The sequence below is a fragment of the Ascidiella aspersa genome, chromosome 1 (assembly GCF_963924565.1).
Source record: "Ascidiella aspersa chromosome 1, kaAscAspe10.2, whole genome shotgun sequence".
NCBI lineage: Eukaryota > Metazoa > Chordata > Ascidiacea > Phlebobranchia > Ascidiidae > Ascidiella > Ascidiella aspersa.
The window spans coordinates 1,461,115-1,486,817 of record NC_139447.1 but is presented as its reverse complement, the minus strand read 5'-3'; the positions used below and the strand labels follow the sequence as shown (position 1 = coordinate 1,486,817).

The 25,703-nt window shown below is 35.0% G+C and overlaps 1 protein-coding gene across 1 annotated transcript; it reads left to right on the top strand.

Annotated features, from left to right (window-relative positions):
• Nucleotides 1-4,343: 4,343 nt before the first annotated feature.
• Nucleotides 4,344-21,925, top strand: LOC146166468 (uncharacterized). Its single transcript, XM_083383295.1, has 19 exons — nucleotides 4,344-4,493; nucleotides 5,957-6,116; nucleotides 7,020-7,143; nucleotides 7,862-8,027; nucleotides 8,477-8,582; nucleotides 9,047-9,256; nucleotides 9,798-9,926; nucleotides 10,537-10,753; nucleotides 13,623-13,712; nucleotides 14,442-14,610; nucleotides 15,166-15,254; nucleotides 15,830-15,888; nucleotides 16,804-16,893; nucleotides 19,702-19,774; nucleotides 20,665-20,744; nucleotides 20,836-20,994; nucleotides 21,384-21,496; nucleotides 21,653-21,738; nucleotides 21,811-21,925. The coding sequence occupies exons 1-19, from the start codon at nucleotides 4,377-4,379 to the stop codon at nucleotides 21,923-21,925; spliced, it is 2,352 nt and encodes a 783-aa protein (XP_083239421.1). The 5' UTR covers nucleotides 4,344-4,376.
• The last annotated feature ends 3,778 nt before the right edge of the window (nucleotides 21,926-25,703 follow it).

The following is a 25,703-nucleotide window of genomic DNA, read 5'->3' as shown; positions in this document are numbered from 1 at the left end:
TGTGAACTCTTTGATGTCTTTTAAGATTTCCTGCCCGGCTAAAACATTTTTCACAAACTTTACATGTATAACGTTTTTCACCAGTGTGAACTCTTTGATGTATTTTAAGACTTCCTGCCAAGCTGAAACATTTCCCACAAAATTTGCATTTGTAAGGCCTTTCTTCTGTATGAGTACTTTTGTGACGTTTAAGACTTATTTTGTGACTAAAACATTTATCACAAACTTTACAATCATATGGTCTTTCTCCAGTGTGAATTCGCTCGTGTCTTTTCAAGTTTTTAGCTATGTTGAAACAGTTATCGCAATAAGCACATTTGAAGGGCTTTTCCCCAGTGTGGATTCTTATGTGATATCCAAGTTCGGTTATTGTTCCGAATAGTTTTCCGCAATTATTGCATTTGTGTTTCTTTAAGTGAATTCTGGACAAATGTGTATTGAGTAGATGACGCTTTTTGAACAGCTTTTCGCAAACGTGACACCGGAACTCTATGGTGTTGTCTTTGTAATCTTCTTTTATTTTGTTTCGTTGTTGGACCTTTTCAGTCTGAGTATCCATTTGCTTCAAGTCACTTTGTTCTTCACAATCGGACTCTTCACTTACAGCTTTGTGTTCTTGTGTTCTTGTGATGACCAATCTGTTATCGTGGCAACAGAATCGTCAGAAAATCCATCATCGCTCTCTTTTGTCAGTTCTGTCGTAACAAAATCGCTTTGCTGCTTTGACATGTTTATTTACTTCTTGAAAATTTTTACTTTAATTATTACAATCCTATGTTGACTTAGCAACATAGTAACGATAGCCGTTCCAACCTATAAGATCGATTTTTAGAAGCGTTAGAATAGAGTCTAGAGGCAGACCAACACTAAATACTAATGCTGTCTGTTGTATGTTATAGTTGGTTTGCTCATCACTACAATAATTAAACTGCTGCTCTAAACATTGTATGCTAACCACGTTGGCATTTCTAATGGTCAGCGTTTAGCCAAAATGAATGATTCTTTAAAATCAGGGGACGTCAACTTTTTCAGCTAAGTTATTTTGTTAATGTATTTCTATGAGTAGATAATATATTTCAATATATAGTTTAGGTTGGCAAATGGCGATTTAAATGGGGCTGTTTATTTTGTTCTGGTTTACATACAAAACATATTTATCGCAAATGCATTGCTTAAGTTTGCAAAACTTTGAATACGAAGTGCCATACTACCAACAGGAAGCAACTACGATTACGTACATTAGATGAAAAATGTTTTTCTCACGATGTAGAGCTAGCCTACTGCCGTCAGCTTAGCCAGTGGTTCCTAACTGGGCTGGAATTTCGAACGCTTACAAGTGCCGAGATTTCCACCTATTTTGTTAAGCACGCCCCGAAAACGCTTTCAAGAGTGATTAATCTATTCTTTATCTGCTGGAAGTTTGGAATCATTGCTTCACCCACTGACTCAATTTTTAACATTCGCAACTAACGCGAATTACTTCCCGTTGTATGTAGGCCTATACGGCTGTTAAAATAGTTTTTTTTTGTTAAATAAAATGCCATCTGTAATTCTACAAAGCAAGAAAGACAAACGCTCAAACGACTTAACCCTTAATATACTACGTTTTAATTTAATTGTTTACTGGTGCATGGCTCTTACTCGAACATTTTTACTGGCGCCCCGAAACTACATTTGTTGCTGCTCTTTTACGATCATTAAGTCTGACCGCAAATTTTTTAGACTAAGTTGGAATAAACTATATTGTTAATAACTTATTTACAGGCACCACACAAAAAATCACTCCTTAGTAATCAGAATATCTCCATTAAATGTGTTCTCGAAAAACACAACATGCCAGCATAAAGTCCTACGAGTTGCCGCCTTCAGGGTAAATTTTCGTACGAGACGACATTAAAGCTTTAAATGACATATAATTAATTATCAGAGCAGCTGTTTTGTTAAGCTCTATGCCTGGTAGCAACAATTAGAAGAAAACTATACTTTCTGATATTTTTCGTGAATTCTATGTTGAAGCTAAATATAGTTGCCATTTTTTTCTAATAGTAAAAATGTAAAATTATAAGAAATTAAATCTAGAAACATTAAGATTTTTCATTCAATACAGATATCTAAAAAAATATCTAACCTTAAAATTGTATAGCCTGCATCTAGAATCATACAAAACATCTAAACCATATTAAAATAATCTAGAATGGCAACTATGAAGTGATATTCCGCAACTGTTATAGCTCGCCCAATCAGTTGATCTAAGTTGGCTTGCCACGCCCTGAGGCTATATTACTGCAGTCTTCCGCAGCAGACCTTAACAAAATGGGAGCGTGTAATTATGAAAGCAAGCTCCTAAATCATGAGCGTAATGCATCACCAAATCCTTAAAGTCCAATCGTTGATTTTAACGAAAATATGGCAGCCCAATATCAATTTTCAACATTCAATTTATTGTCAATTGGCTTGTTAAAAACAGTTTATTTTAATACAATATCGATATAAAAATTTAAAATTTCGAAATTAAATGTTTGCAGACGTTTATACTTTACGTGGACACATCTAAAAACCTTTTTTGACAAAAATATGTTTTTTTAATTTATTTTTAGCGCCACCTTGTGGATGTTGTTATGGACGCCCGATGTTTGTCAAGTAATAATACGCCAAATGTTTAAGCAGATGGGGCTTGTTTAACTGCTAAATTATTGTTATCAAAACAGTAAATTAATTAAATTACATTTGATGTAATTTAGTCATTTATATTGTATTTTAGGTTTTTATAAACCATCTTTGTAATTTACTATTTTTAAACAGTACAATTTTATGGTTCTTTTATCTCCCTGTCTATACGACGTAACTCTGAAGTGGTGTTTTGTTGCAAAATATTGTTGAGAAATTTTTGTTGTCAAGTTAATACACCGAATGTTGCCAAATGATTACAGCAAGCACTTTTTAAGGAGCTAGTATAGAATCCTACCATAGTGTTGAAACAATTATTAAAGCAACGCACAATATTTGGGCTAGGGTGTCGGTTAGCGTTTGGGTTCAGGTTTTACAAATAACGTTATTACAGCCATGCAAATTATGGGCGCTCTTTGTGCGTTAAAATTAATAAACAATTTTTTTTCTTCAAATGCCGCATACCACAACACATATTGTTTGTGTTAGGGTGCGGGTTAGCGTTTGGTTGAGGGTGGGCCAAGTTATTATTAATAATAAACATAATATTACTTGACCCACTCTCACCCAAACGTTAACCCGCACCCTAACCCAAACAATATGCTTTGTGGTATGCGGTATTATTATTTTTTTTTTTGCATAACTTTTCACATACAATAGTGAAAGAGCGCCAAATTATGTTTGTCTGTTTTCGACCGACAAATTGGTTTAGTTCTGTTTTTGTGCCTGATACAAAAATGTTGTGGAGCACTTGTCTGGAATGTTACCATAAAGTTAGATGTTACCATAAAGTTAGCGTGGTTCAAGTATTGTTAAATTTACGGCGCTCTTTTACTTATATACGTGAAAAGTTGTGAAAAAACCAAAATAATACCGCATACCACAAAGCATGTTGTTTGGGTTTGGGTGCGGGTTAGCGTTTGGGTGAGGGTTAGCGTTTGGGTGAGGGTGGGTCAAGTAATATTATGTTTATTATTAATAATTACTTGACCCACCCTCAACCAAACGCTAACCTGCACCCTAACCCAAACAATATGCGTTGTGGTATGCGGCATTTAAAGAAAGTTTTTTTTTATTAATTTTCACGTACATAAGTAAAAGAGCGCCAAATTTACTTTCCCAATTTGTATTTTTTATTTTGACCACTGTTTTTGCTACTGTACCTGAAAATAAAAACTGGTAGAATTATAAACCTGCAACAGTTGTTTTGTTCATTGATATTGATTCAAACAAAACATTTTTTAGCTACATGCTAATCAGAGTCTTAACAGCTGGTTGTACTTCCTGACAATATCATACATATATAAAAAATGTAATTCCCTTATAAGTAGGTACAACCAAGATTGGAAATTTTGGATATATTTTTGGATACTGGGGAGATGTTTATGCAGCCTAAAATTGTGCAGTTGTAATACATTTAATCGGACAATACTTCCGCTGAAGTTGATGTACACTACGTAAAAACACAATGTTAAGATTGCAACTGCTAGGGAGGGGGGGCAAATAAATTCAAAATAATAAATCCCCTAGGCCGACTTACCTTTCTAATTTGAGATGCAACAGAAACTTTATAACAAGTCTTCATTCAGACCACAAAATTTTCCCTAGGAAAGCTGGAGTTACCTCTCAAACGCATTTGCTATATTATTATTGTTTTTGGATGTTTAGATGTGAAAAAAGTTGTCGCTGCATTTGCTAACTCGAATAAAATGTCGCAAGAAGTTGACATCAGGAGTCTAATCACTCAACACACAAGTAAGGGGAAATCCCATCTACAAGAAGCAGCTGTTGGTGGAGATAAAGAGGCTTTCCACAATGCTATAAAGGTAAATATCGGCATATAAATGGTAATTATACAGATAATAATAAGTAGGAAGAGGCTATCCAGACACCAAAGTAATTTAAATTATAAATTAGCGTTTTCTGATCAAAAAGCCTATAGGCATCTCCTGCGGCTATTTACCAGGCTAACAAAGTAATTTAAATTGATTTCTGAAAAAAATCATTGAAATTATGCAAAACTCGGAAAAATATATCTAGTACTGCCACCACCCCAACCCTAACTCATATCAATAAGTAATCACGTTTTGGTGCAAATGTAAAAAATTGATCCGGTCAAATAGCCACACTAATACGTATGCCGTATATTTTATTTTTACTCGCACATAGCTATTTCAAAGTATTTACGGTAAAAAAGTTTAAATTCACTAGTGTACATTTTACTCTCCATTGAATGCATCTATGATATACTGCTTACGAGAAGCAGTTTTCAATCCAAAATGTGTTCTTTTGCATGCAAGTGAATTTTAAGACAATATAAGTTTTTTTTTTCTACTTTAAATCTAATTGTGGACAGAATGACAGGCACTCAAAAGCAGTGTGCAAAGAGCTGTCAATCTACAACTGTATAAAAATCTTTCCAAAATATGATGGCATTAATGCAGTGAACTTGGGATAAAAAGTCTTGTTAAACGTCAAACCTAAAATTTTGTTCTTTCGCCCAGAAGTTCATTGCTTCTAACTTGAAGCTTATTATTACTTATTGTTTTTGCAAGTGTCAGTATTTGCATAACAAATGAGATTACTGATTCACACACAAATTAGGGATACATTTTAATTAATGCATCTTTAGTTTTTCGAAAATGTTTTTTTACTGTGATGACTTAAGACTAGCCTGGTCGCTCAGTGTGGCCACGAAATACACCATTTAAACCAGGGGTGTCCAACTCAACAAGCGGACATGCCAATTTTTTATCTTATTACCTCTTCCCGTGCCAAACTTTAGCAACTATTTTTTTCTAATATTAAAATTGCTTTTATACGAAAAATGTAAACAGTATAATGTTATAATATCAGAAGTAATTGTTTGTTGTCATAATTGCTGGGATTGTTTTGTATTGTGAATAAACAATGACAATTGGCCATATAACAAATAGCTTTTTTGACACTTGGCTGTTTTTAGGGGCTTGCATGCCATTTTTTATTAGTTCGCATGCCACATTTGGCATGCATGACCCATTTAAATTGTAACTCATTCTTTATTTAATGCTGTAAACTAATTGCAGAATATAAGTAGTAGACTAACTCACAATGTGACCAAGAATGTAAAATTTAGAATCAGGAAAAATTGCTTTAATACTGTGTCAATTGCCTACACACAAAACAGTTTACTTTGCAGAGTTTTTTTTTATCAGCACCTAATATGTGCTGTAAGTTCTATCATTCAATTTCTATATTTATTTAAAAGTTTTTCAACAAATACCCTAATGTTGCAATTGTATTCCCTCAGGAGTTTATCTTGGCTTACAAGAACGCATTATTCCTGAACTGCGACCGATCGGCCGAGCATTCATGCCTCTTCAACATCGGTTCCGCTTACGTTGCCGCCGGTTACTTTGATAGAGGGGTCGACGTTCTCAACTCTGTCGAAAAACTTATCAAGCAAAGAGGTTTGAAAGGGCAAAGAAAAATTTAATTTAAGTCATATGTGTTATAGCCCAAAAATGTTTAAGCCATCAATACAAAATTTTTATATAAAAACAGTATATAATATATGTATTCTAACATTGTTGGTCTTACAACTAGAAAAATATATATATAAAATTAAATGTAATTAGTGCAAATCTTTTCCTAAAATACTGTATCAATAAAAACAATTAAGAAATGCATTTATATGTATATTTATATATATTTATATTTATATAGATATATATATTATATTATAAATGAATTTATATATAATTTTTTTTTCCATAAACACAAATGAGTTTCCTTGTGTTCTAAGGGTTTCTTATCAGGGCTGCGGACTCGGGACTCGAGTAAGAATGCATAAAACTACCCGAGTCCCGAGTCCGACGTGCGCATGCGCAGTATCAAATTTTAAAACTGTTAAGGCGGCAAAATGTAAGTTGTAAAAGTGTAATAGCAAATGGTGAAATATTTTTAAACCATGTAATGCGAGTGGATCAATTATGACACCAATATGAGTGGATTGCAGAAAATCCTTAATTAAAGTAGATTGCAGAAAAATCCTTAATTAACTTAATTTAGTTGCGTAAATGGGTAAAATACAGGCTGTAGAGTCAGAGCTGGACTCGGGACTTGACAAAATCTTACATTTGGCCGCAGTCAGACTCGGGTGTATTTTTTTGGCCGGAGTTGGACTCGGGTTGTTTTTAACCGACTCCGCAGCCCTGTTTCTCATAATGTTGTATCAAAAGTGAAAACCATACCACAATCTAGTTTAGCATAAAGTATCCTAATTTTATTTAATTTTCACACTTATAAACTATACGATTAAGTTACTACCCTATTTTTTATTTTTGTTAAAAGAAGATTTAATATATTTCCAGGTGACAATTCAAACACCCCTCCTAGCCAGGGCGACATTTATTTCAACATAGCTTTTGCTTACGACCAGCTTAAAAACAACGATGTGGCTTTAAACTATTATGAGAAGGCTCGTAATGAATACAAGTAAGTTAAAGTCTTTACTTGAGTGTTCTGGTCTTCCAAAAAAAAGCAGCGAAAAACAAACATCACCTGTTCTGACAACACCTAATAAATTTAAACCCCTGAATATATTTTTGTGATATCATCTGCAATGTGCTTCAGTTTGCAATTGGTTATAATCATTGGTAAAGAATAATTTCTTAAAGATATTTCAATTCAGTCTAAAAACACATATATATATATATATATTAATTAATGTTGGCATTAGTAGTTATTTCCTGTTTGTTAGGATAGTTTTTAATAAATTGTATCAGTTAACGCATAATTTAGGCATTTTTGTTTTAAAGGTCTATAATTATAATTAAACATCAAAAATTTTTATGAAATTTACTTAGAAATTAATTTACCAAATATAATTGCTGTATGTTTAGTTTGTGGTATAACATGTTGTTGTACATGCATTAATTATTTATTGTTATATATTTTTAAACCATACACTTACTTTACCAGCAAAGTATTATGCGATTGATAGCTGTTTTTGTACTTTTTTTATAACATTGGAAATATTTTTTGTAATTATGATCAACACGCTATGGCAGCAAAAACATGAAACATTTTTGGATTGCATAATAGGCTATATATCAAACCATTTCCATATTGCAACTAGATACTTTAATTTTAAAATCTTTTTGTAAGTCTAATTAAACAAAGCTACATTTTCACTTTTTTTGTCTTGTTTTAGTTCTCAGCCCTCTAGTGCCCGTTTATGTGAAACCTTGTTGAACATGGGAAAAGTTTACGCTCGTCAGAGTGAACCACTGCAAGCTCGCGCTTGTTACGCTAAAGCTGCGTCAAACTACATCGCAATGAACAAGTTCACACAAGCATGCGATGTATTGCTTATGCAGGTAACAAACCTTAACTTTTTACATTTTCACATATTTAGCATTTTATAATGTTAACTTCACAAATTTGTAACATAATTAAATACCTAATTTGTAAACATTACTTGTAATGAACAAGTTTACACAGGTGTGCGATGTATAGCTTACGCAGGTAACAAACATTAACTTTAATGCTTAATTGAAATATTATTTGTAGTTGCACTATAAATTACTGATACCAAACCTGTTTTTGTGTGACATATCTTCTTGCATAAATGTATTTTTTTGAAAAATTTAAATTTACTTTTAAAATGCCAGCAAACAGCTTTTATGCCAACTAATATTTTGTTAAAAACACATTTTTACATGTTATTCGATGTTTAAATTTTTGTTGTAAAATGAACTTTAACGTGCAATAATTATTTCAAAAAAAATTAACCCAAAACATAAAACAGATTTTTGTTTAATTTCAGGCTGAGTTGCTGATGTCAACATCTCCTGTCGTTACTTTTGAATGTTCAGAAATTCTTGCCCAATGCCAGAAACAAGCCATTAAAGTTGACGATGACGTCACACAAGGTATATTATGACATCACAAAGCAATACTGTTAACATGGTGCTACAAAACATTTACAAAAACTTAGAAAAACTCTCCAACAAATTGCAAAAAGAAATACCCAGTGAAGAAATTATGCCTATCGAACGGTTTTTTATTACATACCTGGGCAAGCTACGGCCCGGGTTTACTTTTTTCTAAAACATTTTAATACAAATATGGCTTTACGTTTTTTTTCCGTAATTTTGGAATATTGGATTTAATGAATTATACATGTAAGGCATCCTCACTTATTCCTATACCCTCACCATCTTGTCTTTGTATCCGACAAGACAAGACATTTTCTGTTTCTCATGCGACCCCTTGTCAAAAATAATTGCCCACCCCTGGTATTATGTCAAGGAGACTAAATGTTTCAACAATGATTTGCATAAAAGCACAGGTTTAAAACCATCTCTTTATAGTTACAACATGTATTTTTTTTCAGCGAACATTTTCTACAAGATCGCGCTGAAGTTCACAGTTCTAGCAGATTACGACAATGCCCTCCATTGTTTCGAACAAGCGGAGGGTTTGTGTCGTAATAAAGACAAGGCATTGTTGGCGAATATTTGTCAGAACCTGGGTGTGATCCACAATCGCTTGGAAGATTATATTCTTGCCGTTCAGTATCACAGAAAGGCTGTCAAAATACATGGTATAAACGATTTAATAATGCTTTTTTCACGGATTTAATGTTGTGGAATGTTATTTAGACTGTATATATAACACAACATTTAATAAAAAATATAGTTTTATGTATTTTTCTGTACTTATTTTGTGCTGAACATTTAACGGACTATATATTAGATTAACAATATTAATATTAGACACTAAAAAGATTACAAAAGTGAGTTTTATGGTTCTGTCACCTTTTTCTTCTTGAAAATGTTATTTTGTAAGAAAAACTCATTTTACTGTAATTGCTTTGTCTAAAAAAATTCGCCAATGAAATAAAAAAGTAATCTAAATGATATCAAAGACAAAGTAAGTATAAAACTTAGAAAACCTAAATCAGCTAGATTTTGTGTTTTATTATAAATATGTTTGTCTGCCGCAATCATCATATGTATCTAAAATCACAATAAAATAAAAAGGAAGAATTACAAAAATAGAAAAAAGAATGCTTAAACCACAGTACAAGCCAAGTGGGCGGTGTCCTAGCCTTAAATAAAGTCACGTAAATGTTTTGATTGCAGGTGAACTTGGCAACCGAGACGCACAGGGCCAGTGTTTCTGCAACTTGGCGTTCGCTCAAGTTCAAATGCAAAGCCTCGATGAAGCTGAGATGAGCTACCTCCACGCCAAGCAAGCATTCAGGGATTGTGGTCAGTCAAAAAACATGCCTTTAAACATTGTTTGGTCGTTGTTATGAAAAATCTTTAACCATTAGGCTGAAACACTTTCCTATATAACGAATCCCCCGCAGAAATTGAACGTAAAAGAAAGACTATTTCATCACAAAAATAAAAAAAAAATCACAAAAATAAAATCCTTTCTTAAAGTTTTACAGAAATATATATTTCTCCATTTGATTAGGCACCATCATTATTTTGATTATCTTTATTTTTAAGAGTTTATCCCCATTAGGTGAATTGTTATCAATCACATGTAAAAAATCAGGTAGATTGTCAAATAAACGACCTTTCGGTTAAACATCGTTGATTTACAGTATGTTGGTGGCAAGTAAACTTTAAATTTATTGTTTCGGAATTTTTTTTTATGTGACCAGCAATGTAAGTCTAGTGATACAGCACCTCTAAAGTTATCATCAATGTATATCTAGAAAACCAGTATGGTCGGTATTTGGTGTCACTTGTAACCATAAATGTGCAGACAACCAGTATGGTCGGTATTTTGGGTCACTTGTAACCATAAATGTGCAGACAACCAATATGGTCGATATTTTAAGTGTCACTTGTAACCATAAATGTGCAGACAACCAGTATGGTCGGTGGCACGTGTTTGAGAGCCTGGCCGGCCTGTACCTGGTCCGCCGGGACTTCCCCCGCGCCATAGAGCACTACAAGCGCGCCATCAAGTGTCAGGCCAGCAGCAACGACGCGAAGAGCGATTCCCAGGATCGTCTGGTTGATAAGCTGGTGCTTGCCATCAACCAGTACCACGCTGGCCAACACCAGAATGCATCGGAAAGGTAGATTCATCAAATGTTTCGTTGTCTACTCTAGACTAGACGATGTGCTTATTCAATATTCAGTTGTACATAAACTGTGGATTTATTACACCTTTAAATTGTTCGTTGTTGCTCGTCAATCAGTACTGAAAGATGATGTCCACTGAAATCTTTATTAGTTAGCAGACAATAAACACAATGATGTTAACAACAACTTAGTTCCTTATTCAAATAGAATCACACAAAGTTATCAACACTAATAGCAATTAACACAGAACAAATATAAAACTTAACTTACACCGCAACAGAGTAGATGTTACCACTAACACAGGCGCGTCTCAAATGAAGGACAAACGAGACACGTACAAGCTCTATAGTGCAGTGTTTCTCAACCTTTTTCACCCTAGGGCGCACTCGTAAACCTTTCAAAACGCGGCGGCGCACCTGACGAGCGAGTCGACTGCTAACTTTGTTTGGATATTTTGTTTTTTGCTGACAGTTGTTATTACATCAGGCTCCTAATTTTATTCTCTTTCAAGAAGCCTGCGGAGTCGGTAAAAAACAACCCGACTCCAACTCTCGAGTTCGACTTGGACGAAATGTGCAATTTCGTCAAATTCTTAGTCCGGCTGCCACTTTACAGCCTTTATTTCACCCATGTACGCAACTAAATTAAAGTGGATTTTCAATATCCTCTCATAGGGGTGTCATATATCTCATCCACCCACAAACCATTGCTGGAAAATATCCACCATATGCTATTCCGCCTTTTCAATTTGCAGTTGGCGGCGTTATCAGTTTTAAAATTGTTACTGCGCACGTCGGACTCGCGACTCGGGACTCAGGCAGTCCGACTTTAGCAAAACAAATCGACTACGGTACGTAGAATCCCAAATCGAACTCCGACTCCACAGCCCTGTGTATATTTCAACAAGTGAGACATGACCACCGTGCTATCTGAACGCCACTAAATCGAAACTAAACAAACTGTCATAGCATTTCAAAGTGCATACTGTCAGGTCGCTTATAGATTTATTGTACATTCACATAATTTAGCATATTTCGCTTTCAATAAAAGAGCTTACAGCGCAGTAAAAACACGTGTTGCCAGTCAGGAGCGCATCGTTGACTGTAGAGTTTTATCCAGCAGTAGCGTGACACTATATAGCACAAGAGCGACTGCGATGGGGATTAATTGAGTCGAAATGCCGGCTGAATTTGCAAGAACGGCCACGAAAGGAAATTAGTATCGAGGTGAAATATTGAACACTTTACCAGGCGAACACGCTATAATTACAACACAAACAGACATGCGTCGTTCCTCTACACCTGCTTTAAAATACGATGTGCTTAATAAGACAGGCCTAAATAAAAATAAAAAAAAGTAAAATAGGCCTTTTATGTTGTAAATTATGAAAACACACGGTATGTTAGTTAAAGTTCGATGGAAACACAGAATAAGCCCCCAAAGCAACAACATCTAACTCGGAATAAATCCAAAATTTAAGTAAAAGGTAGCAAAGGCCTTATTCTTGCAATTTGGGCCTTATTCGGACGAATTTAGGTCTTATTTTGATTTAAACGTTATTACGAGTATTAGGTATTAGTTCTATTTTGGTCTTACTCCGAACTGTTTTTTATACCGAAGTTGATGTTGTTTTAATTGCGGTTTAATGGCGGAAGCCCCGCTAGATACATGTTGCAATAGTTCCGCTTTCTTTGATAGCGAAAAGCCAACGTCAACCATTGGGACTTCAATAAGGGCTACGAATCAAGTCAAATTGCTCAGTGTTTATTCACAGAAAATAGTGACTAGAGTTATTTACAAACATAGTCCTTTATTAAAAAAGATTAATCTGAATGGTCATCTTTAATTAAAGAATCATCTCCAAATAGCCTAATTTAACTTTCCTTCTCCAAATCCCTATTTTTAAAAAAAAAAGCTTTAATTTTATCTGTGGATGAGTGTTTTCAATTTGATTCTGCATTGACACTTTTAAACTATTCAAATGTTGGAATTTGTCATTTAAATTTTTAACTTTGAATTCCAGAATTGACCAACGCCATAATAAAACCCAATACATTTTCGGTATAAGATCCAAGTGGCCTAAATAACATCCTCATCCGCAGGAACTGGATATAAAACGCCGCCTTATAAGGGCCATGTTTTTTCAAACGGCGGTGTTTGTAGACGCTGTTTTGAAACTGGACTGTTGGTCCGATAGGGGTTTGTTATCTATTGGTCCTCTTTCGATCTTATTGCGAACTGTGCTTTATTCCGATGTTGTTGTTATTTTAATTTTGGTCTTATTGCTGGAATCCACTTTTAGTCGCAAATTATAAAATAATACAGAATTTTTGTAACATTTTTCCCATTGTTTCGCGGCGCCTCTGGCAACCTTCTGCGGCGCACCGGTTGAGAAACGCTGCTCTAGGGCTAAGCAAAGCGCGCCACTAGGAGCAGTGTTTAAATAAAATAAGACACTAAGGTTAACAAGTACCACTCTGGTAAACACCAAATAGCATCCAAAGGCAAGGATGGCTAGATTGGTTGGGTTTTATTTTGTAAAACTCGAAGTGAATAATTTTTCACTTTTACCTCTAACTTTCCTTTATTGGTTTTTGGTGAATTATTTGAGTATGTACCCTCCTGGTTGTTTTAACGTAATTCAATTAAACCTTTTTCATACATATATTTCTCCTTAATACGTTTCTAAGCTTTGGTTTTTTTAACCATCACCAAAATCAGTTTCACTTTAAGAATTGTAATCGTCAGCAGCTTCCAATGCAAGCTATTTGTTGCGTTGTTTGCGTAAGCAAGCCTTTAACATTACAGGAAAGTGAAGGACCTAGAGTTTTAATGTTTTTCTCCATCTTATCGTTTGTTTAGCAACTCTGGTAATCAAGCGGCTGGAAGTTCACCAAATCTTTTGCAGCTTGAAAACACAAAACAACAAGATTCAACTACCGAAGTGGACGGGTTAGTCGCAAGTTATTATCTCATGTACACTTACTAACTTTAAGGGTTTGTGTTTTTATTAGCTTTAAGGTCGCTAAGTTCAAATTACGCATAAAATGTTTTTTTTTAACTTAAAAAAGTAATATTTACAATTCTTTAAGATTGTTTCATAATAAAATAAAAACAAGTGTCGGTTATTTTCAAGAATAACTGTAGTTTCAACATTTGTTGTATTTTTTTCTTCTTTATTAAGATATTTTCAATCAAAACAACATAACAAAGCTGTGTATATATATTTTACTTTACTTATAGGAACCGACGATGCCAGTATTTGCGAAATATATTTTACTTTTACAAATGTCTGATCCGTGTTTCACCCGGGTTTTTATACTTTAAGTTTTATTGTTAAAAATGTTAAAAAAAAGGTTTGTGTCTTAGAACATTTCAAAATATTTTCCATCCAACTAGTTTTGTTTACTTTTTCGCTAAGTTGTTTTTAACAACGATTCTGGATTTTGACAAGATATTTTAAAAAATTTCAACAGTTAATGTTTTTTTTTAATGTTAACAATCACTTGGTTATCGAAATTTATTAGCTTGACCTCAAATATTAAGGCGAAATACCAGACTTAAGCCCTAATAAACCTTACCGCTATATTTTTGCCCTCCACCCTAAAAAAGTTCGTCCTGAAACATTCCAATATTTTCACGCAACCTCTCCCTTGTTTTTCTAACGACCCCCACTTTTAGCCCCCTGGCCCCGGAACCGGCCCCACGCGGTTCCGCGGCGCCCCAAAAGTACCAGGCCGGGCACCGAGCTTACAGGGACGATTCCGGGTGGCACCCTATCCACCAGGTGGCGCGCGGGCTCTCCACTCTCACCTACGCTTCAATCCCGACCAACAGCGGATCCGTCCGGGTCTGTACAATGATTTTTGATATTTTGTTAAATTTTTCGTGCTTTATGATTTTGAGTTGTACATTTTATATTTGTTAATTGAATTTGTAAGGCGTGGTATTGAAACTGTTTTTAAACAGTAACTAATTATGTAACTCCTAATTTTATCTTCAGATTTTGTGGTTTACTTATGCCAATTGGAAATATGTACTTTTATCAATAATAAATCATATAAAGTACATTTTGGTTTCAAGCAACAATACGTAACTAGTTAATATCAAATTAATCGTGTTGCTTCAAAACACAAAGCACTTAGTTATGTAAATTATAGTAAGGTTTTGTTTCCTGGTTGACTAGTGATATTTGATTGATTACAGCAACAAATTGTCAACAAAATCAAAGTAATGTTGTAGGAAACACACAATTCTCACGAGATGACACTTTTTTACCTCGCATAACCTATGAGTTACATCAAGTTTTTAATTTTAGGCGGGAAATAGAAAACAATGCATTTAGAATCGAATGATGTATTATTACAACAATCTTTATGTTAAAATCTTACATTTTTGATTGCAGCAACAAGATAGTTTCGGTACGATCAACACCAAAGCATCGTGGAGAGATCAATCTTCAGACAGCGAATCTTCTGACGAACCGGCTCAAAGGTGAAATACCATCTGTTAGATCAATGATGGATTAATCGACTATGCCTATTGTAACTGAGGGTTACTTTTGTGAAGCACATTCACTGTGTATACCAGGGGTGTCCAACTCAAACATGCCGACGTGCCTATTTTTTATCTTATAACTTCTTCCCGTGCCGAAGTTTAGCAACTATTTTTTTTCTATCGTTAAAAGCGCTTTTATACAAAAAATAAAAACGGTATAGTGTTATAATATCAGAAGTAATTGTTTGTTGTCGTTAATGCTGGGATTGATTTGTATTGTTTATAAACAATGACAATTGGCCTTACACAAATTTTAGCTTTTTTGGCAATTGGCTATATTTTTTGCCGCATGTTGGACACCCCTGGTGTATATCAATACATCAGCGAATTGAAAGACTGTTATTTGATTGCACAAAAGGTACAGTCTGGCAAAACAATAGCCTGTGGTGGGGTAAACTCACAACCTCGGTCATACCGGGACCGCCGCTCTACCAACTGAGCTACACAGGCTCTGAGGGGAGCAAGTCGATATCTTAATTATTATATTTTCACAAATGTCTTATTTGTTTTAGCGGCGCGATTTTACGACCCACTAGCGCCACGCTGCGGTCAAATCTACGGTCGAAACGAGGTGAGAATGAGCAGGTTTATATTTTGTTTTAAAGGCATGAATTTAAACTAAGGCATCTGCATGGAAATAAATTTATGCAATTGTTAAACGTTTCGAATGTTGACAAATTCGAAAATCACTTTGTTATCGATGCTTTTGAACTTTTTACGTCAAGGGTAACGATACTAATAATATCCGGTAATATGAGATTACTGTATTTTTATTCCCAATATTTCTTAAAAAAATTAATAATTAAATCTGAATAGTGAAAAGTTCTGACAAAACCAAATTTGGATTTAGGAGTTACGATGCTTAGATCAGATTCTCACATTATCCTATTCTGCGATCAACTTACCTTCCCGTGTGAAACGCTACTTTGAATCACAACAGATTTTAGCAAATCATTTGATTTGAGAAAGTCAGAGATGATATCTTTGTACTTGGTAGACTATGCACTGATCTGTAATGTAGCTTGATAATAAATTGCAAAGCCAAAAAAAGGTCGAATAGATCGACATCATCTTGATTAAGACGTTTCGATACGAACTTGTACCATCTTCAGTTGATGTGACGCATATTAAGCATCACTTATCAACACCGCTGTATCTGTTCAACACCTGAAGGTGCTAAATTATGCCCCCTTCATTTTAGACTGATAACAATTGCGTCCCATCTCTTATAAGTGATGCTTAATATGCGTCACATTAACTGAAAATGATGCAAGTTCGTATCGAAACGTCCTAATCAAGATGCTGTCGATCTATTCGACTTTTTTTTGGCTTTGCAATTTATTACCAAGCGATATCTTTATGTTTTGACAACATTGTAACCGAAGCTAATATCAGGTTGTTAGTGGTTCTGGTGCGATATGTTCAAAGCAATATAGCGGAACACTTGAGATCGTAATAAATAATCGTTTTGTTTTTGTTGCAACAGATTCGAACCGAATTTACGACGCTAGTTACTCATCCGTGCAACCCCACTCCTCTATGACGTCACAGATGTCTGTTGTTGACGAGGAAGAATACGATCACCTGACACGACCAAGGGATAGGTGGGTAGTACACATGGAATGATAAAAACGTGATTTATAAAGCGAATTTGTTTTAAAAAGGAACAATTTTGTACTTTAACATAAGTTAAATCGTTCATATTGAGCCATTTTTGAGCTCCTATTAATTTTTTACCTTTTGGTCAGTGTACATCAGTTCTTCTCAACCTATGGGTCGCGACCCAAAATTGGGTCGCTATTTGATTTGGTTGGGTCGCCGACCGCAGTAGCTCACATGTTTATACTAATTAAGATTGCTTCTGAGAAAGAAATTTGGAAAATTAAGGAAGAAATGCAAATAATGTCTTATAACAATTTTTAGAATTCGAAATTCTTTATGCTAATGCCTATTTTTTGTTCGCTTACAAAATAAACAACTGGGTCGCCAAAGCTTAGTCGCCATACTTACGCTTAATGTTTGGGTCGCGGCGGAAAAAGGTTAAGAAGCACTGGTGTACATTGACCAATTAAAACGTATATTAGGACGTGTATATTAGTTTAGGTTACGAGTAAATGCTAACTTTTGTCTTATGTAGTTAAATTATTTTCAATTTTAGATACAAGAAACTTTAAATTTTTTTATTTCACTTCAATTTAAATTGCTGCATGAAATTTTTGTTACTTATTATTCAAGTTTATTTTTTTCAAAAACTTTCTCAAAAATATATTTTCTCTTCGTTTCCACATCAATAACGAGGCTATAAAATCTCCTTATTTAACGATAAAGACATTTCTACCGCGAAATTTGTTTACTTTCTATTTAACATCAAAATTAAATGTATTCGAGTGATGTGCTTATCATTGTTACGTAATAGAAACCTTTTGTTCTTTCACAGTCCACGTAGCAGCACTCAAGCTCAAGGTAAACTTACATTGTGACGTAATCATGTTTTTTAATTAGATAAACACTATTGTTTAAGACGTAATAAGAATATCAAAGCCAAATTAGAAGTAGGGAGCATTTTGAACGTTTCGAATAACTCTAGTTATACGACTATTGTTTAGATCAGCGTTTCTCAACCGGTGCGCCGCGAGACAATGGGAAAAAATGTTAAACCCCTATCGGACCAACAGTTCAGTGTCAAAACAGCGTTTACAAACACCGCCGTTTAAAAAAACATGGCCCTTATAAGGCGGCGTTTTATATCCAGTTCCTGCGGATGAGGATGTTATTTAGGCCACTTGGATCTTATACCGAAAATGTATTGGGTTTTATTATGGCGTTGGTCAATTCTGGAATTCAAAGTTAACAATTTAAATGACAAATTCCAACATTTGAATAGTTTAAAAGTGTCAATGCGGAATCAAATTGAAAACACTCATCCACAGATAAAATTAAAGCTTTTCTTAAAAAAATTGGGATTTGGAGAAGGAAAGTTAAATTAGGCTATTTGGAGATGATTCTATAATCAAAGATGACCATTCAGATTTATATTTTTTTAGGACTCTGTTTGTAAATAAACTCTAGTCACTATTTTCTGTGAATAAACACTGAGCAATATGACTGGATTCGTAGCCCCTATTATTGCAACATATATCTAGCGGGGCTTTCGCCATAAGACCGCAATTGAAACAACATCAACTTCGGTATAAAAAACAGTTCGGAATAAGACCAAAATAGGACTTATACCTAATACTCGTAATAACGTTTAAATCAAAATAAGACCTAAATTCGTCCGAATAAGGCCCAAATTGCAAGAATAAGGCCTTTAAAACCTTTTACTTAACCCCAAACTCGACCCATAACTTCAACACTAACTCCCCTAATAATTTGAACCATAAACCAAATTTTTATTCTACTCATTACTCGCGCCTAACCCCAAACAGAGGCAACCAATGCAGTGCCAAAACAGCGGGGCCGTAACGGCATTTTAAACTAGGGCACCCAAACGTCGACACCAAAACGGCCGATGCCAAGATGATGTCCCTTAACCGTCCCAGGCCACACCCTGCTTTTACTGTTTTGGGCGTTATTTTGTCCATTTATAGGTATTATTCCGTTAAATTTTGGATTTATTCCGAGTTAGATGTTGTTGCTTTCGGGCCTTATTCTGTGTTTCCATCGAGCTCTAACTAACATACCGTGTGTTTTTATAATTTACAACATAAAAGGCCGATTTTAATTTTTTCTTTTTATTTAGGCCTGTCTTATTAAGCACATCGTATTTTAAAGCAGGGCTGTGGAGTCGGAGTCAGATTTGGGACTCTACGTACCGTAGTCGATTTGTTTTGCTAAAGTCGGACTGCCTGAGTCCCGAGTCCGACGTGCGCAGTAACAAATTTAAAACTGATAACGCCGCCAACTGCAAATTGAAAAAAAGGCTGTAGAGTGGCAGCCGGACTACGAATTTGACGAAATCGCACATTTGGCCGGAGTCGAACTCGAGAGTTGGAGTCGGGTTATTTTTAACCGACTCCGCAGGCTTCTTAGATAATAAAATTAGGAGCCTGATGTAATAACAACTGCCAGCAAAAAACAAAATATCCAACAAAAAAAAACAAAAAAAAAATATATATAACAAAATTAGCAGTCTACTCGCTCGTCAGGTGCGCCGCCACGTTTTGAAAAGTTTACCAGTGCGCCCCAGGGTGAAAAAGGTTGAGAAACACTGGTTTAGATTATATGAGATTCACAACGTGGTACAAACAGTTTTCAGGAACAACACGTCAACGAAAACTCAATAGAGTATTCAAGGATAAACTATAGGCCTATTTTAACTTCCTTTTAACACTATAGTCCACTTATGGTGTTTATTACTTTTTTTCTTGCAATTTTATTGTTACTATTTTAGTTCACAACGATTCAGACACACCGAGGTCGCAGAAAAGCGACACTAATTACGCCGACCATTACAAGTAAGTATTAATGCCACTCTTGTGGTTTTTACACGTTTTACAACGGACCTAACTCCCTCAAGGGTTTTTGAAATAGAAGCAATGACTTCACCAAGGTTTAAATACGAATCCAGGGGTGTCCAACTCAAACATGCCGGCGTGCCAAATTTTATCTTATAACTTCTTCCCGTGCCAAAGTTTCGTAACCGAACCAATTCTTTTTAATCATAAATGCGCTTTTTCACCAAAAATAAGAACGTTTATTTAAACTTGAAAAAAATGTCTATTAGAAATGCGCAGCACTACATCAAAGTGTCTCTCGGTGAGCTGACTTTTCTTTCTTCACACCAAGCTATATAATATTATGTGAATGCCAGCCTCCACACAGTATAATGTTACTATATCAAAAGTAATTGTTGGTTGTCGTTATTGCCGCGATTGTTTTATATTGTGAACAAACAATGGCAACTGGCTGTGTAACAAACTTAGTATTTTCTGACAATTGGCTGAATAACAAATTGAGCTTTTTTGGCAATTGGCTAAATAACAATTTTAGTATATTTTGGGGAGGGCTTGCGTGCCATTTTTTATTAGGTCGCGTGCCACATTTGGCTTGTTGGACACCCCTGTACTAATCAGTTTGACCTTGGTACCTCATGCAACTTGTTTAATATGCTCCAGTATTTTAAAAGTACAATTAAATGCCGAGTAGTGTAGTTACACGTGCCTTAGCACGAGATCCTACCACAGTAACATACCACAACTTACTACATAAATATGATGACTTTTATAGCAGGGAGTAGCATTATGGCGCTGAGAACCATTATAACCTATTCTTCTCTAAAAATGTATTTAGCGAACAATACTTAACCAGACTCCAACGTATTATTTATTATTTGAACTTGTCACAGGGAGCAACTCAAAGGTGTGGAAATCAAAGACGATCGTCGATCTTCAAGTTCAAGTTCAACTTCAAATCCGTCAACACCAGGTTGAATGAATTTATTAGTTTACCCAAGAATATACATTATTGATTTCTATTTAATAGTTTACTTTTAAACCTCATTTTCTATATTTTACAGAGTTGGGTGAATTCCCTAAACCGATGCCTCGTGGGAAAGTCCCCGCGCCCCCGAAGCCCCCAAGAAGCGCCCTGGGTGAAACCTACTTGCTCCCGCTTAACCAAGGGGAAACCTCCCACGGCGCCAAGAAGACCCTAAGGTTCAAAGAAACTTCAGACGGTCGGTCTATTACGTCATAATAATGTTAATTAGTGCATCATAATAATGTGTGGCACTACGTCATAATAATGTGTATTATACTACGTCATAATGCTGTGTAATACTACGTCATAATGCTGTGTAATACTACGTCATTTTAATACGAAATGCTACGTCATAGTAAAGTTTATTATATACGTCATAATGCTGTGTAACCATACGTCATAATGATTTGTAGCACACGTCATAATGGACGTCTTTTCTTACTTTAATTGATGTAAAATATTTGTTGAATACAAAATGTTTTCAGATAATTAATTAATAAAACTTGGTATCTTATTTTGCCCGTTAATATTCTACTTTTTTTCATGTTGTTTTTCCTCGTTAATAAATAAAACGTCAAACTTCAGATCCGTCCAGCTTGTACGCATCTATCCGTGACCAGGAGACCACGAAAACGGATGAGAGGGCGGTTAACCCCCCAAACAGAGAGGCATTCTACGACCAACCCCCCACAAACGAGGTGACGTCACGATATTTAAATATATATATAAAACAACCTAAATACATGCGATAGACATGCGCATTGTTAAATTATTGATATTTGCATAAACAGCAAGTTTAAAGTTTACTCCCGAACTAAAATAAATATTTAGTTTTTCACAAATCGTTCCTCTAGAGTGGGGATTCCCCGAGTGAGAATGACGCTCCTTCCCTCTCGTCTGCCCTCCAGCGGTCTCCTCCGCCGCTAAAACCGGAAGTCACGTGAGATATTGTTTATTGCATCATATCGTTGAATGTTGGCCGCTTTATTGATTGTGACTTCATAAATTACAGGTCAAACCGCGAATTTTCGAATGGACGCGATCCCAACGATACACTTCCGAAGACTCCACTTTCCGAAGAAGATCGAAAGAAGAACCGGGGTTCTAAAGCTTGCTTTGTGATGTAATAAGCAAATCTGTCTATGTAGATTTTATTCCATTGTTTTAATCAGGTTTTATTAATGCACTTCTTTAAAAGATCTTGCTTTATTTGTATCATATTTTTATAGAGTTGCACTTAATTAACCATTTGTCGTGTTTAGTTTATGATCGCCCTTTATCGTTTGTGTGAAAAAACTCAAAAAGTTAAAAACGTGTTTCATTTATTTACTTTTGGTCATTATTTGGACATAGTTAGTTAATTGTTTCCCACAACATAAAACATTTGCATCATGGAAGCCTACATGTATTACGTCATACACGATCAAACAGAGGACATTGTTGACGCACTGAAAACAAGTATGACGTCACGTACGAAAAAGCACGTGACACTACGTCATCAGTTATTCATTTTTAAAGTGATTACACTGATTGCGTAGCTCAACACAAGCGGATTGAATGCTTGAAATTGAGCGAAGTGAATTTGGGAACACCATTTCAATACAATCAAATGTAGCGCTACTTTAGTTAATGCACATCAATGTAGAAGGCCTAGTGTTATTCCGTCGCTGCGGTTGTTATAATAAGATGCGTAAAGTCTACACAGTTTAAGTTTAACGGCCCGCAGAGGCCTTTGTGGGTTTGGTTTTGGCCCGCGACTAGAAAAAGTTGCTCACCCTGTTAACTAAGACAACTCGTAACGCAGTAAAATGCTATAATGATTTCACGTATGTTGAGGGAACTATTTACGTGACTTCAAATGATGTTTGAATTTTTCCACAGTTCTAACGTACAAAATCAATCATAAAAGCAAATCAACAAATTTAGATACGGTACATTACACATTCTTTATTGAACCGACCTAACTGTAAAATTACGAGGCTTCCTTACATTTAACAAGTAAAATCTTAAAGCCTTATAAAACAAGTTAAACAATATATGCTAGCTCAGACCTGGGCAACATACGGCCCGCGGGCCGGATGGCCCGCCAAGCAGTTTAATCCGGCCCGCGGCTTAGTTTTCTTAAAATACATAAGCCGAGCGAAAACACGGGGGAATTTCTACGTTTGGTTGTATCGTTAACACTGTTTCTAGGGACGGATCCAAACTCTATTTTAAGCCAGTTTTGACTAAAATGATTTTTTCGCGCTTCGCGCGAATCTCTTATGTCTTTTTCGTATCTTCCACAAATTATTTGGCCATATTTACAGATTGAAAGCGTCCTCTGTACTGTGGCACTCTCTCCAACAAAAGTTTAACAAACTTAGCCCTAATACATATAGATATATTGCGCTGCTTTCGAATGTATCCGACTTTAAAATATGAACGAAATACATGCCGTTGTCTAAACTCTTAAACATACAAATTCACGTTTGTCAGCCTAATTTAGTTAATGCCATGTTGTGTATTTCTCCCGATTTACACCTTTTTTGCAATATGGCCATTGTACCGAAGTATATATCAAGCAATGTATATTTTTTATCTGTGCTCAATGCTTGACGTTCCCCTCCATGTCTAAATTAAAATTTTCGTTTTAAAACAAATAGCCCAGCGTTTCTCAACCGGTGCGCCGAGGAAAAAATAATGTAAGTCCTGTTATACTATTATATAAAACATATATTTTTTACTTTCCTATTAAGCTTAGCTAATGGATTCCACAAACCTTTTAAGTAGAAAACGCAATACGGCCTACAAAGCAACAATATTTAAATCAAATAATCTATATACCATAGTACTAAGACCACCGACATAATAACGCCAAATTCGCATGAATGACCACGACAGAATAATATCTAAAATAGTCTAAATAAGACCTAAACACGAAATAAGTCCAAATTTAATCGGAACAAGACTTAAATGGACAAAATAAGGTTTTTAATCTTAAAGGCTGGAGTCCCTTTAAATTTAAAGATATGCAACTATATAAAACCTATATAATAAAAAAATGCAGGCAATTTAAGAGAAATACCGCAAGGTGCGCCGCCCTGTTTGCATATGTCTCTAGGTGCGCCCCAAGTAAAAAAGGTTAAGAAACACTGAAATAGTCTATATGCCTAGTCACATTTTTTCCTTTGTGTTAAATTCGACGTAAATTGAACATTTGCGCACAACTCCTAACGTAATAACAAGTTCGTTAGCTAATTTATTTTTTAGCCTCGTAGTATGACGTCATATTACATGCATTTGAGATCCTCTTTTTTGACCCGGCCGGCGACGACATTTTAGTTTTGTCATGTGGCCCGCGGTTAAAAATAAATGCCCACCCCTGTTCTAGCTATTTAAATCTTCATCAGCGCTTTTGTTTTTCCCGCTGTGTATACAATTGTTACAGACCGCTGCAAACGACTGCAGTAAATATAGCCTCAGGGTGTGGCGAGCTATCTAAGAATTGCAGTTCTAGTTTATTACGGCTTGTACACGCAATAGACAAGGTTTAACATATTTTCTGTCTGTTTTAAATCGAGTCAACGTGTGGTTTTGGTTAGAACTTAACAATTGTAACCACATCTTATTGTAAAAGATTAGCAGTCAGCAGGTAAGGTTTTTAATAGTTCTAAAAACAATCAGCTCTATATACATGCTTTGTTTAGTATCATCGTTTACGTTGTTGTAAAATGAATGAAGATAGTTTACATATCACTCAGCAACTGACACAGGTTTATCGTAGAAACTATTTGCTATTTAAAAAAAAAACACTATTTTACGCGAGGTTATTTAATATATCACCAACCAGGTTTTCGATCATTAAAAAACAGCAACTCATTATTGAAATATCGTAAAAATCAAAAAAATCCACGTTTTATTGAATTTATATTTTTTTTTATAAAATTTCGAACATGGCGTAACTTGACCCTGTAAAATACAAGTTATAAGGCTGGAGTGAACCGCTTTTGTTTTCGGGTTGGGTTAAGGTTCAGATTCTTGCAAATTATTCGGTTCAATTCCGGTTCAGCTCCATAAAATCTTACATAAACGGTTTAGGTTCGGAAAAAATTGACCCAAAACCGGTCCATAAAGTTTCGGTTCGGTTCCGGTTCGACTCACTAATCTAAAGTGGTTTTGTTGTTAATTTTTGTGTTAATTCTAGAAATTTTTCCTCAACCGTGGTTCAATATGTTCATTTTACAAGCTATAGGCTTATCACAGCTTGTCACTGTTTTAAGGTTCTGTTATGAACTTTTAACTTTCATTCAAAACTGTTTGGATTTTTCGAATTATTTATTAAAACAGAAGTTTTGTCATGTATATTTTGACTTTCCACTAAACTTGCCGTAGCACATTATACACCTCAAAACAAACTCAAACATATAAATAGAAATTTACGCAATACAGTGTTATCATGTTAAACGTGCTTAGTTGAACATGTTTTCTAAAATACCAATTTTGTTTCTGCTGTTAACTAATTTCAGCAATTTCCATTCTCCATTGTGGAGGCTTTAAACCAGGAATGTCCAACATTTTATAATAGTTGGCCTCATTGACACTTATAATAATTTAATGGGCCGCAGAACCTATTACGTTTCAAGATTAAGTGTTGGTCTTTGGAGTTATAACAGGCCTTTAGAGTTAGGGTTATACATATATTTTTTTACCCATATTATACTATTAGTGCGCCCCTAAAAGCTGACTGGTACATTTTAATTAGGCTAATATTGAAGGTTTAAAATACTACTTGGGTGAAAATGACTAGCGGGCCGCACAAAAATTTCAGACGGGCCGCAAGTTGTACATCCCTGCTTTAAACAAATGTATGGTTTGCAATTTTTTTGAAGTTACAGATTTAATTCATTTTTTCAATTATGTTGT